Source organism: Rhipicephalus sanguineus, chromosome 4 (genome assembly GCF_013339695.2).
Source record: "Rhipicephalus sanguineus isolate Rsan-2018 chromosome 4, BIME_Rsan_1.4, whole genome shotgun sequence".
Taxonomy (NCBI): domain Eukaryota; kingdom Metazoa; phylum Arthropoda; class Arachnida; order Ixodida; family Ixodidae; genus Rhipicephalus; species Rhipicephalus sanguineus.
The window spans coordinates 21,830,874-21,845,279 of NC_051179.1; the positions used below are offsets into that span (position 1 = coordinate 21,830,874).

A 14,406-nucleotide genomic window follows, 5' to 3' on the forward strand; every position below is an offset into this window, starting at 1 on the left:
GGCAAAGACAATGTCTGGCACGTGACACTGCTTCTGGCACTGTGCCGATTTTGTAAACAAAGGTGGTGGCACCCATGCAAGCACAATGTGGCGTTACTTCACACAGTTTAAGTGCAAAGCAACTACACTTGAGCGCATTTTGGAGTATGCTGGCCTTGTGCAAACAGAAAACGTAAAGGGAAACGACCCCTCAATTTTCGTCGTTGCAGGATTGCAGTTTAGCAACATTTCAGTAGGGTAGACTGTTGGGCTAGTTGGTCTTGCATATTAACAAAATTAAAATAGCGCAAACAGAGACGGCCACAAAGACGAGGCAGACAAGGAGAGGCACTGGGACAGTGCCTGTCCAAGGACATCGCCTGCCCTTGTCTGGCTCATCTTTGTGTCGGTCTTTATTTGCACTATTTTCACTTTGTTAAAAAAGCAACATTTCACTGTCGAGAAATATGAGGTGCACTGAATACAGTAAAATACCACTTGAACGAACGTCAGTTAAACAAGTTCTTCAGATGTACGAACTTTTTTAAACCTCCCGCCGAAGTGCCATTGGACTCAATGCTAACGGATTTCAGTTTAACGAAATTAGTGCAGAGTGCATTTCAGTCCTACGAACATATTTTGTGACACCATCCAATGGCTCTCACATCATATTGATCAGAAATTGTCTGAAAGACTGGACAAAGACAGCGTTTTGCGTTTTGAAGACTTTGTCACCTGTAACTCTCGCGTTGAGACATGCGCCACTCTGTCTACAGAAGAGATTGTAGCGAGCGTCCTACCCCAGGAAGAAGAAGAGGAGGAGCAAGAAGTAACCCTTTTAGAGGAAGCACCAAGGATTTTAACGAAAGAAGCACTGATGTACTTGGAAAAAGTGAAGTCATTCGCTGCCCAGCAGAGTGTTGTGCCAGAGAAGGTTCATGCGAGCTTGGACACAGTGACTCATTCCATGACTACAGCAGTCATAAGGGAACAAGTGCAGCAAAAGATTACTGCATTTTTCAAAACATGCTAAATAAGCAGCATTGCAAATAAAAGGGTTCAAATTTCATTTCAACAACTGATGTTTTCTTTAGCTACTGATAACCAGTTGCAACATAGCTATTTCAGTTCAGCGAACTTTCACTTTCATGAACTTTTTCCTGTAGTCCCTCAAAGGTCGTTCAAGTGATGTTTCACTGTACTATGTTGAATGACATGTTGCGAGAATTTCGTTGTTGCATGACTTCGTTATTGCAGGTTTCGAGTATGACTATATATGTTTTGTTTTATGAACACGTTGCACAGATCTTTGAACTAGTAAGTTATTGCTTGACACTAGGAGAGTGAATGGTCATTCGGAAGACTCCTTTGCATGCAGCCACGAACGAAGCGTCTTGTCCATGAGCCTGTGAACACCGTGGTCTATGGGCGACACGATGAACGGGATGCAGCCCAAACCCACACCGGTCGTAGTCCACTTGCAGGCATTGAGCGGCAGGTTCGAGTAACGCTTGAGCAGGAAGAGAGACAATGCGCACACCCTGTTGATTGTGAAGCCAGGTACGATGACCGAGGCCAACGCTTGCCACACCAGTGTGTCAACGGCCGTGTTCAGCAGCTTGTTCCGATGGGCTTCAGCGTTAGGGCACTTGACCTGGAAGACAGTGTTGCTTACGTTATAGTGAATAAATTGTGGAGCTCTCACATGCACAGATGCACACATTAAAAGGCCCCTACACCACCCAGAGGTCAAAATTTAGTTGCGGCGTTGCAGTTGTGCACGAGTCTACAATGAACACGTAGCCGTGAGAATTTTTCAAAATGGTGCCGTAATAGCAGAATTACACATGTTTGAAGCTCGAAACACTGCCCTTGCTTGTCTCGCTTTTTCCTTCGCTACGCTCTGTTCGTCGGTTCACTTCTCCTCCTTGCAGAGTGCTCCTCTTCGCATGGCGAGGAGGAATAGCAGGGAATGCGTATATGTCTGCAGCAGACAAAAAAGTCCTTGTTGGTGCTTACACGATGAGATGCTGGTAATGATATCATGGCTAATGCTGGGAAAATCAAAAGGCCCACAGAGGAGCACGAGATTGTTCTTCTATTTTGTGGCGTGCCCGCGGCTCGTGGCACTACCGCGTTTGGACGGCATTCTGAACTCGATTGTGTTTACTTCAAGTGTTAAAAAAATAGCGGAGGTTGCTTAGGGGCCCTTTAATGCTGCTGAGACTAGATGTGCTATGACTATGACGGTGCACATTGTGAGTAACACTTTATATTAGGTTTACTTCAACAGTCCTGGCTCGCTGAACGACACTTATCTGCTCTTGCCACTCCGCAGGTCATCACAAATAAGTAGGCCCAAAGCAGCATTTATAATTATATTCACATTTGATTCTAGAACGAACTATGGTTGAAGTCTAACACATGTTCAGTTCAAATACTATATGTCTGCATTTTCAGTGTTTCTTTTTGATGAAATTCAGTAGACAAAATTCGGGGATGAAATTCGGCGTTTCTAATGTTAAAAAATTCAATGTTTATGAGCATTTATTCTTTCAGTTTCCACTTATCTGAAAATTTAGAAAACTGTTTTTAATGGTTGCACATTGTAAGCACATTCTTCAGCGAGCTATACTCTGTCACATGCATCTGATGATGTGCTGCTTTGTTTCTTCAGAATAATTTTCTTAGTGAACCCAATACAATCAGCTCTCTATTGTTTTTCACTTACGACCTTCACAGCTGACCACACAACCACGTTGCTAATGGTATCAGAAGAGCTAAATACTCCAAGTAAACTGTTTGTTTCCAAACAAGCTTGCAAAACACTTATAGTTCACTGTATTTGTTCACTTTAAATACTGTGCAGCATGTAATTCAGTTGGAAAATTTCATATTGCAAACACACCCACTCTAAAGTCATATGACATTTAAAAGATTGCCTGGTACTATCAAAGTATGGAATATTTTACCTCCTTTAGTCGTAGAATGTACATACTTGATTAGAGAAAATTGCAAATGTAGGACACAAGACAAACTATTCGATGAGGACAGCACATGTCCATTGTAACATGCTTGGTAACGCGCTTGTCAATGTTAAAGCTGTTCATACGTGCTGGTAACTGAGGTGCTGACATCAGTTTTCTTGTGCAGACATGCGAGGCACCAAATCTGGTTCAATGTTGCCATGGTGACAGTGAAACAGAATACCTCCAAGTATTTTAATGCGTGTAGCTGTGCACTTCCTGTGATGTTGAAGATTAAATATAAGTAAAAAAATTATCGCACTTAAGTTTCGTCCATGCACAGCTTGAATTTGCTTAGTCCATCTCATCAAGAGTACTTTGTCTTAATGTTGAAAGTAGTGCAGCCGATTTTTGAAAAACAAAGGAAAACTTGGGATATGGAACACATGACAAGTGCGACAACTACAAGCACCTACCGATACTTGCCTAATAAACCGTAGCCATGCCAAACCAAAGCTTTATTCCAACACATACCTCTAATCCTCAAGGCTCTTTTCTACAGAGCCAAAGTAGGCACGGTGCCAAGTTCACCTGTACGAATCTCACTGCCCTGAAGGCACACCATGTTCATGTTTTTATCCTTTCATCTGAAGATGAAACTGCTACCCCTGAAAGTTATGAGTCTGTGCCCGTCCTCGTTACATATATGTCCTTTCTTTGTGTTTTTGCACTCCTGATCGGGTCTTCACATTTCTAGATGTTAACCTCCAGCCGTCTCATTTTGCTGTATAACTGCAGTGCGAGATACAATGGACAACAATAACTTCCGTTGTGGAGGGTCGACTACATTTAAGGTGACCATCTCATTAGTATTCAAGCTGATAAAACTGGAACGTTTATTCTACTTCACGAGGGAAATGTACGTTACATGACATCAAATCATGGTGTCAGTAAACACAATATTAAATTTCTGAATCATGTATCAAACATCAGCTTCTATGAGGCGTTGAATACTAATGCCTCAGATGTGGATGACCCTGTACATTGGTGGTGTGCATGTACCTTGTCTGCCTTCAGAACCTTGTCTGTCGTGTCGGCCACGACGTACACACTTGCTACTGCATAGGACAGCCGGACGACGTTGACGTGAACTAGGGACCGGAAGGCTTCTCCTACTTCATTTGCATAGCCTGAAAAGAGAAGTGAAAGACACATAATTGTGCAAGGACACATGGTTTGATAACCATACAAGGTCTTCACTCTTGTACCAAAAAGATCCGTTTCTACGATTTACACCGAATCGAAAAATAGATAGAACCTTTGACACACTCCTGCATCGTCTACGATTAGCTGTTGCATACACATTTCCCTTCTTGTGCCACGCCAAAAGAAGAGCGTCCCCACACTGCGACCACTGCGATAATCTTGATGCGTCAGTGGAGCATTTCACCATAGAATGCCCGCAATACGAAGAACAGCATGTTCGTGTGAGTGATCGGCTGAACAGCCTTGATAAATGACCACTCTCGATTAGCAAAGGGTTTGGACCATGGCCACATCCTGACAATCAAAGACATGCAGTGAGCGCTCTTCGGGATTTTTTACTGGACACGAATTGTATGAACTGCCTATAATTGTCTTTATCGCTCCCTTTCATAGTATTGTGTTATTTAATTAACGTACCTTATAGTCATGCCATATGTAAATGCACAGAAAACTATCTGTATAGACTCTATCCGCGGTAATCTATGTGACCACCCTGTATGGATTGGACTTTACGCTTAGGCTCTGCTGATTCTTTATACGCCACATGGTGCTTCTGATTGTTCTTCTCTTTTCTTATTTTTTTTACCCGTTCTAGTTTTTCTTATTTTTGTGTGTTTCTTCAATATTACCATCATGTTGATGGGATAGCCGACTCTAATGTAGCCTACCTTTCCATGTTTTTTCAATATATAAATAAATAAAAAAAAAATTACATGGCCATGCATCTGTGAATATCCTGCTGCACATATATATGTCGATTGTATATGCCAGGTGAAAAGTATGAAACATTTTTTTTTTCGCGAAAAAGAAAACATCGCAAGTCTGCGATGCACTGGGTTTATAAACTGCTTGGGGCGAGGATCTTCACACGTACAAACCCAGGGTGAAATGATGTTCAACCGGTCTCATTTACTGTTAAATATTCACAAGCGGGTATGACTAGTAGAAAACTAGGAGGAGAGAGCAAGTAAGAAAATTAAGACGTTGCACAAGCTAGGAGTCATACAATAGTCTAACCCTCGCACCTTATGGATAACGTATGTTACCACTACTTTCGCTAAAAATGTCGCCCTTCTCTATGGAACATCGTTGAAGTGGGGCTTTTATCCCGAAAAGATCGTCAGTACCACGCGTTCGATTGCGAACGCGAGTAAATATTCAACTTGAAGTTTTCACTGCTATCACGCACGTACGTACTTTCTAGAGACCACGTCTACATAATTACACGTAGCCTAGTTTAGAGAAGTCTAACATTATTGGGGGAAAAGATGTTAGATCCCCGTCCCGCGTTTGACTATCGGAAAAGCGATGGTGCCGAATGATCGGCTCAGAATACGGCCTCTGGCAACGTACTTGATTTTTCGCTCGTTTCTCCTGACAATTCACGAGAACTAGTAGCGAGGTCGACGGATACACTCGTTAATATTCCACACGTGACGAGCATGCGCGTGTATGCAATCAACATCGCAACAATTGTCATCGTAAAGAAAACGTTCAGAGGCATACCTAGCAAGCGAACCGGTGTATCTCTGAATATATCGGTCGGAGGTGCCGTCGATTTCTGGCAGTGTGCTGTTTCGTGGCTTGTGCTCGCTTCGTTTGAATCTTTCGCATCTTTCGCAGCCATTGCGAGCGTCTGCATTCATTCAATAATGCGGCGTTTTCCCCCTTCAGTTTCGCCTGCTGACGTCATTGATTGCGTCAAAATGACGAGTCAAGGGCGCGCTACCAAGCTGCCTCAATGCTTGCTTAAAACACAATAAATTACGTAAAGTGTCTGGTATGTTATTTTTTATGTCGTGGACCTCGCTGAGATGACTCACATAACGCTTCGCACCTTTCGCGGGGCAAAACGAGTCTCGAATGCAGGACGTGCACTGGCATCTCGGAGGCCGTGTATCATGACGAAGGGTTGCATAGCCGACGGACAGATGGCAGGACAAACGCAAAGCCAGTGTCGGCGCGGGATATTTGACGGTAACATTTTGCCGGTGATGTGATGGACTACGAGTACCACATTCCAGTATCAGCAAAATAGTGCACTGACGCGTTTTCCTCGGTATCCGATCTACTATGATAACATATATACACTCTCCGTTTCATCCCCCTCGAGCTCCGACTGAATACCCAGCTTAAACAACCAGTTTCTGTGAACGGTGGTCAGGTCTGCGACCATCTTTCATAGTTCCATACAATTTCTGATGACCATTTGCAGAGTCATGTCATGTGCAAGTTGTGACTAAATCTCATATTATGGCGGCCCTGTGGGAGCACACTCGAGAAAAAAAAAGGAACTTGTAAAATCACAGTCATGTCGTAAGTTTATGATTTCCACTAAGCACCCACAGCCACCGGCGTCAGGCTGTTCATACATTAAAGGACCCTGACAGCGAAATTTTTGTTGGTGACTTTTTTGCTGTAATTTGTAACTTTGTGTCTGGTAATCTCTAAATTAAATCGTAGATGCTCGCGTATCGTACAACCAGTGGCGTAAATCCAGCAAAACAACAGGGGGGGTCCCGGACTTTGCATGGCAGCCATCTTGATTATTAGAAATGTGCATTTTATTTTACACAAAAATGAAAACTTTACAATAAAACAAAAAGAAAACACACAAATATTCATATATCGCGTTATTGCAATGCTCTTGACGATCTGCACTGCGCGACGAATGAGTCATACAACGTTCTGAACTAGTTTCTACAACACAGTTCCAAACAGCCGATGAGTATTCGATGAATCTACACACTGGATATGAAACAAACGTTAAAGGAACACTGACACCAAAATTGAAACCTCGAGATGTTTGTATTGTTTGATTGTCTGTATGCGTGCAAGGGTACTTCTGGCCGTTTATAACTGGCGGACGTTAGCTTTCAGTTATCTTAATTTGATTTTGAAGCAAGCGTGAATGCTCATCTGAGTTGACAGCACCTCGCGACATCTTCACTAGTATGGCGAAACATTGGTATTAATGAGAACTAACACACAGCAATGCCAAGGAAAGTATAGGGGGTGTTATTTGTAGTAATTATAATATAAATGTGAAGAAAGTAAAGTGGACGAAAAGATAACTTGCCGCCGGCAGGGACCGAACCTGCGACCTTCGAATAACGCGTCCGATGCTCTACCACTTCGCTACGGCGGCGGTAATCACCCCGTCCACTTTATAGGGTATATATGTGGATTGAAACTTCAGGAAAATTAGGAGTGTTAGGATTATTGGTCAGTTGCCTGCTCGTATATAGATCACGTGCTACGTGACGCCAAGAAGGCAGAAAAAAGAGTGTTCCACACTCGACCCCACACTATTCCCCCTCGCCTCGTTCTCTCCGAAAGAGCATATGACAAAGAAAGTTAGAGGTGACCGAAGTCACTTTCATGTCCCTTTCATCAGGTGCATACACAAAATATTTTTACAGATATCAAGAACTCGTTGCGCAGCTTATGTTTGCATAACAAAATTAGAGCCCGGTATACACATAAAGCCTTCTCCTTGCTTTCTCACCGCGGGAGCGGTTGATTGAAGGAGCCATGGGGCCACGCCCTTGGACGGTTCGCTCTGTGTTACATCACTTCCTGCTTGATGTCCGAATAAACACGAAGAGGGCATCATGCCATCTTGGGATGTTTTGTGTCATTAATATACGGGAGATTGAAGTATGCGCTTTTTAATATTTTTTTCTTCACAAATACGCAACTCTGAGCCTTCACATTGCGAGGGTGCATGGCATGCGAGGGTGCGTGGCGTGTGGACTCGGCGCCGCGCCCTTTCCCTATGGAGTGAGAGGACGCGCGGCTACACGCAGTCATGGGCACGTTACCAGTGAAAAGTAACAGTGTTACAGTTACAGTTACCTAAGCCAAAAAAGTAACTCTGTTACAGTTACAGTTACAGAGTTTCCAAAAGTAACCTGTTACAGTTACAGTTACTCTGAAAAAGTAACGTCGTTACTTTTCCGTTACTGTATAGAATATGTAATAGATCACAAACCAAATGATAGGATTTATTTAATGAAAAAATACGGCGGCATGCGCGGGTAGTCAAAATTGCGCGTTGTAAAACCATAGACGAAGGAAACCAAAAAGATGGCCCAACACCAGCCTCCTTTGTGTAAGCCTCATTTTGTTGCATCAATTTATTCGTTCATGCACCGCTGGTGAAAATGGACTTTATTTGCAAATAATAAACGTCCTTGGACACTAGAAGTGGAAAGCATAGTTGATGCACTGGAACGACAGCATTATCCTAGGACGTTTATAGTGATACCCAGAAGCGCATGCGAAAAAGAGCGGGGAGTGCGTCACGAGTCAAGACAACGCCCATTGCGTCTATTGCCTACGTTCAAGGTGTATCAGACCCTGGTCGGGGGGCTCTGCGTCCGCTGAGCGCAAGCTCTCCTTATAACAAGTGTTCGTGAAAATTACAAGCGCGATGCGGGGATTGCGACGCGACTTAACATCGGCGAAATGGGCAGGAAAGAATCGACAAACGGAATATTGCTAAAGCAACTGATGCAACGCGTTCTAAAACGGGGCTTGTTGGACACTGCTGGACAAGTGGACATAGCTTTGACCTAAACAGTGCGATGACGCTGGCTCGCGAACGAAGTTGAGTGGCGAGAAAAAACTCCAAAGGTGTTTTAAAAATGATTCGCTAGTTCACGGTATTTCCGACTCTCAACCCTTTTACGCTCTGCTGCTGTCTAGCCGCCTATCAAACACGATTAGCTCGGAGCTTCGGACCAAGGAGACTAAACTTGGCGTCCTAATGATTCACCGGTACACCAAGAGCAGAGCTAGCAGCTCAAGTGACCAAAAGGATATATATGTCGAAAAAAAAAACGGACCTGAACTTAGCGACCTCCCCTCCCAAACTGCGAGGGGAGCGGTGCTGTGGAAAGGTGAAAGGTGGAGAGGATATGGGAAAGTAACTGTAACGCTATTTCCCGTTACAGTTACTACGTAAAAAAGTAACAGTGTTACAGTTACAAGTTCCTCTAACTTAAAAGTAACTAGTTACAGTTACAAGTTACTGAAAAAAGTAACTACCGGTAACGCGTTACTAGTAACTCGTTACTGCCCAAGACTGGCTACACGTAGCTGCGCGACCTCTCTTTCCATAGCAGTCGAGAAGGTGTTGAGAGGAAAGACGAGCTGATGAACGAAGGAAAGAGAGAAACGAGCGAGGGCCTTTTTTGTATCATCAAACACGTGTAACTCAGCTATTACAGCAGCGTTTCGAAAAATTCTCACGGCTACGTGTTCGTTGATTGTAAACACTTTTGTTCATGAATAAACAGGCTGTCCGAAAGTTAGCCACCAGCCTGGAGATCGTGCGTGGGGAAACTTTCGCCTGCTGGCATATTGCAGGAAAGCTGGGAGGCTGAACATTACAAAGTTTCGAGGTTCCTTCGCGTGATTCAAGAACCGCGCTAGGAAAGCCACGTAGATGGTGCGTAGAAGAGTTTTCGGGTAGCTCGTCACTGGACTCAATGCCTTGATAACATGTCACTGCTGTGCGTGCGCTTCTATCAACTCCAAGGCGATGACGATTCATGCTAAAATGACTGGGCGTACAAGCACGGAAACAAGAGAGAAGTCAAGACACCACAAACTCCGCTTGCGGCTCACTAGTTCGTCTCTCTGTTATTATTCTAAGGTAATGAAGAGTTGGCCGAAGCGTCTAAATCACTCTTCTAAATGGCATTAATTCCTTCGGTGCGTGATCCTGGAACCGGTGGATGAAACCACCAAACATTCCTTGCTTTTTAGCGAATTGTATGAATTAGGGTAGTCCTAATAATAGCTCCATTGAAGCTAGTTGCAACGTAGTTCACGAAACCATTGATTTAAAAGTTATCTAGCAGATTCCTGTTAGTTGTTTAACGTAACGTGGTAGTTCTCCACCTGTCTAATGACTGCAAGCCATTTTGGGCTTTCAAGGCGGCATTCAAGTAACTGTCACTTCCCCCTTTTTTAATCAGAATAAAAATCCTTGTATGTTGCACTAAGGGTACCCGACAAAACAAAATTATAATCAATGATCAATTACATGAAAGGCTCACCTCATCAGTGTTTTTGGTGACAATGTCTTCCGAAGAAGGTCGCTTGGAGTTCGGAACGAGCTCAGCGAACTCTGCCGCTTGTGCGGCATCTTCTCAGTCCAGTTGAAAGTCACAAGCACATATTACGCCAAGAAGGTTGCGCGGCCGGTTGCAGTGCTGGCAGCACTTCTGTGGACGCGTGCAGGCTCAAACTGCCGAACGACTGACAAGTGATGTCGTATTTGTCGAATATTGGGAAGCAGCCCCCACTTCGAAGCAGCTTTAATTGGAAAACCCCGCGGCGAAAAGGAGGAAGAGGGGCAACCCGGGGGACGCATTTTCGGGGTTGCAACCAAGGAGGTTGAAGGCGACGACGAGTACGGGAAGAGCGGAGAACGTCCTTGACATTCGTCGTTTTACGACCCACGCGCCCACCCCGTGAAAGAACACTGAAAGCCACAGGGAGCGTCACCCAACACAGGGAAAGCGTTTTCTCCCTCTGTTCTTCAAGTTTGTTGCACGTGCGGGGTGCAGAGAAAATATTTTGACTGTGCTTGTGTTTCTGTATTTCTGTTTTCCTTTTCATTTTCCCTCTCTACGAGAGCACTGTAAATAGTGAACAAACAAAGCAGTCTTCGTGATGTGTTCAAACCAAGCGGACGTGTTGATTCTCTGTCGTCGTCCAACCTACTAAAGAAAGTTTTGCCTCCCTGCTTTTCCGCCACAAAGTGAAACCGGAGGACAGGCAGTCTTCGTTTGAACTACAGTGTACTAGAATTGGGCAGTGGGCTCACTGCCGTATCTCTGCGCCGCGCCTCCACGGCCCTCTCCGCGTCGATTGCTTGGGCGCCCGCGAAGGGCCTTGCCGCCAGTTTCTCCTGAAAACTTCTCTTGCGGGGTGTGAAGCGCGTCCTCTTGGTCGGGGTTACGCTGGTTACGCTGTAATTCCGGGGGGGGGGGGGGGGGGTATCAACGAACGCGGGGTTGGAGGCGGGGAGAGGGCCACCACAATGACACAACAAGAGATCACAAAAAAAAACAACAACGGAGGGAGAAGGGGGTTGAGCACTTTATTCTTTTTTAAAGCTTACCCAAGTAGTAGAAGCTACTGTTTCCATTCGTGCATACCCTGCAGCGCATGTTCCTGCCATTCATTCGCTTGAAGGACCTTTGTCGGCGCCACGCGAGCAGCTTTGCTGCACTTATGTATGCTTGTTTTTCTGAAGGAGCGGCATCTGTGTCTATCCGTACACTGCAACTGTCTCAAAGACGGCCCGCCGCTGCATCTGGACGGGAGGGAGGCGCTTTTTACAGTCTCCGGCGGTCGTGCACATAGAGCATGCAGCGTACGTGCAGAGAAATATCTGGTGCAGCGTTTGACAACAAAAAACAGCTGGACGCAACGAAGCTGAGAGTGACCGCGCAAAGTCAAGTGCGATAACAATAAAAACAAGAAAATACGAGGGCGGTGACAGCAAAACCTTACTCGTGCTTTGGTAAAGCGGTCAGGGTACTTCTGAAAAATGATAAAGAATTCTGGCTGCTTGTTTCGCTCGAAGTCCTAAGCACAGAACTACTGCCAGATGAAGCGGGCTGGATAGAGATCGATGTACAAAAAAAAAAAAAGAGATTTAGGGGGGATGATTGAAGTAGCAGGGGAGGCCCACGGGGATTGGGCTCCTTTGAGATGCTTCAGTTAGATCGACGGTTGTCATCGGCAGTTTATTGTTTTATCACGAGTGACCATGCATGCATTGTTAATCCATATTGCGATATGGCCAGCATTTGCGCATACATAGGCAGGGTTTCGTGTAAATAAAATTAGTTTGTCAGCACGTGACGCTGTCGAGTGTTATTTTGGTGGTGCAATTCTGCGGTGTAATAAAAATGTACGCACGTAATGTATGTTACTTGTTATGTACTCATAATACCTATGTATAGGTAGTTTTTTTTTTTTTCATTGGACCCGCACGTACCAATATATATCGCCTACGAGTCCAACCAGTTTTGGTAACCTTGTATGATCTATGTATGCAAATAAAAAAATTTAAGATTACCGTGCGGATACATTTAATACAAAGCCAAGTGATTCGGCCCGCCGATTATTGATTCGCGAAAAAAAAAAACAGCATTAAGTAGGTTAGTCGCAGAGACCAGCTCATGCGAAAGCAAATAAATAAAAAATGAGGCATTGTTTATATCCGGTATAGTGGGGCTCGAAAGGCGGGAGTGAAGTCGCTAGGATCGCTACAGTGGCGAAAGGGCATTGAAAATCGTATCGACCAGCAATAAAAAAAAAAAAAAACTTGAACGCCCCACACGCAGGAGCATTCATATTCATCATAGCCTATTAAAATATCGCCCACTCTCTGTAAATCGGTCACAACGACAGCACTTTATTTCACAACTCACAGAAATTTGCACGAAAAGAAGTTTCGTGTGTTGCGCACCGTAAATCAGACTTTTCTTACGCGCAAAACAGCAACGCGAGCTAGCCGCGCCCTGCAACCCGCCGGAAAGTTTCAGGTGACGTAGAGTTACTGCATATGCTACCTCTGACTCTAAGTGACTCTAAGGTGACGCTGCGAACACTTCTAGAACACTGTAGTTTGAACGATCGGGTGGATCGGGCCCAGAAGTTCGTCAAAAACGCGCGCGCAGCCAGGGGCTCCGGAAGTATACATATGGGGGCGACGGAATGAACAGGGGTACTGAAAAATGCGTGCAGTTTCAGTTGGGTGCGAAAAGATGACTCATTTGTGGCGACATTTGCAAGCAAAGGCCGAATATCTCTTACTCAATTTCTCTCGCCCCAGCCTCGGTGCTGAAGAAATGTCTTCACGAATCTCGTTGCTCTCAGCGAGTTAGAAGGCGCAATGGTACGTCACCACGAGGATAAACGGCCGCTGCATGGCAGCGGCTTTCGTGATTGGTGCTATGGATGTGGTTGCAGACTTTGAACATCGCAGGGAAGATGTCGTAAAAATATTATCGTAAGTTGTTGAATTGTGCTTATTTCTTTCGTTGTATCTGAGAGCTGGAACTCTGAGGCGATTTTGAATGGCTCGTGTGAAAATAAACTTCAAGCAAGTCAAGATGGAAGATGTTCGAATGCAAAATCTCAGGGGGGGACCATTGCATAGGGGGTCCCCCCCAGTCTAAACACAGGGGGGGTCAGGACCCCCCTGACCCCCCCGGGATTTACGCCACTGCGTACAACTAATTCTAGCGTAGTTAATTGTGACCATTTTATCATCACTTCAAAACGCCCGCCTAAAAACCACAAGAAACTGGCGCCCCATGCGGGGGAGCGTCAAAGACCACGTGCACTCAAGCTGTGGTGACGTTGACAGCGCGGTTTTCAAATCGGGGCCCCGCGCGCGGTAGAGATTGAAAGTATGTGGGTGCCTCGGTATGGGTTAAACCTGTTAAGCGCGTGTCCCCTCACGAAAACTACCTCGAGAGCAGCCCGACAACAGAGTCAGAGGGGTGCGGAACAATAGGCCTCGCCGGCTGCCAGTCGTCGTATTGTGCACGTGCGCCCCGCAAACCTTCTGTGACGTCCACAGTACTTGCTTTACTCGTGGAACGTCACACGGGGCCTCTATCTACGTCATACCAGGATGTCGCAAGGTGCAGACAACTCAAGTGAGCACTCACGCTTACTTTAAAACCAAATAAGATATGTTAAAAGCAACGTTCGTCACTAATAATCGGTCAGATGTGCCCCCGTATACAGGAAAGTCAAACAACACAAAGATCTCGAGGTTTCAATTTTGGTGTCAGGGGTCCTTTAAAGTGGCGCGGCTGAGCACAAAATAATATATATTCGTTGGAAACATATCATTTATGGCAGCAAGGTAACAATTACGAAAGAGATGGACTACGTGTGGAATGAAGTCCTGTAGTGGGGATGAAATTGGAGCTCCTGTGCACGATTACATGAATGAATGAAACGAACAGCTATGATGGCGTCATATGAAATACGCGTTAACAAAGTTCTGTTGAATGAAATGATATAAATGACAAAATGCAATGACCGAATGCAAACTTGACTACTACCACTGCAATAGCAATTGCTGCTGCTGCTGCTACTACTACTACTACTACTACTACTGCTGCTACTACTACTACTACTACTACTACTA

At 44.9% G+C, this 14,406-nt stretch overlaps 1 protein-coding gene across 1 annotated transcript; it reads right to left on the reverse strand.

The window, feature by feature from the left end:
• Positions 1-1,298: 1,298 nt before the first annotated feature.
• LOC119389590 (mitochondrial fission process protein 1) lies at positions 1,299-5,887 on the reverse strand. The gene is made up of 3 exons (XM_037656935.2): positions 5,718-5,887; positions 4,008-4,135; positions 1,299-1,633 (listed from the first exon to the last, which is right to left on the reverse strand). Exons 1-3 carry the CDS (start codon positions 5,851-5,853, stop codon positions 1,331-1,333), a joined length of 567 nt encoding a protein of 188 aa, XP_037512863.1. The 5' UTR covers positions 5,854-5,887; the 3' UTR covers positions 1,299-1,330.
• Between the last annotated feature and the right edge of the window lie 8,519 nt (positions 5,888-14,406).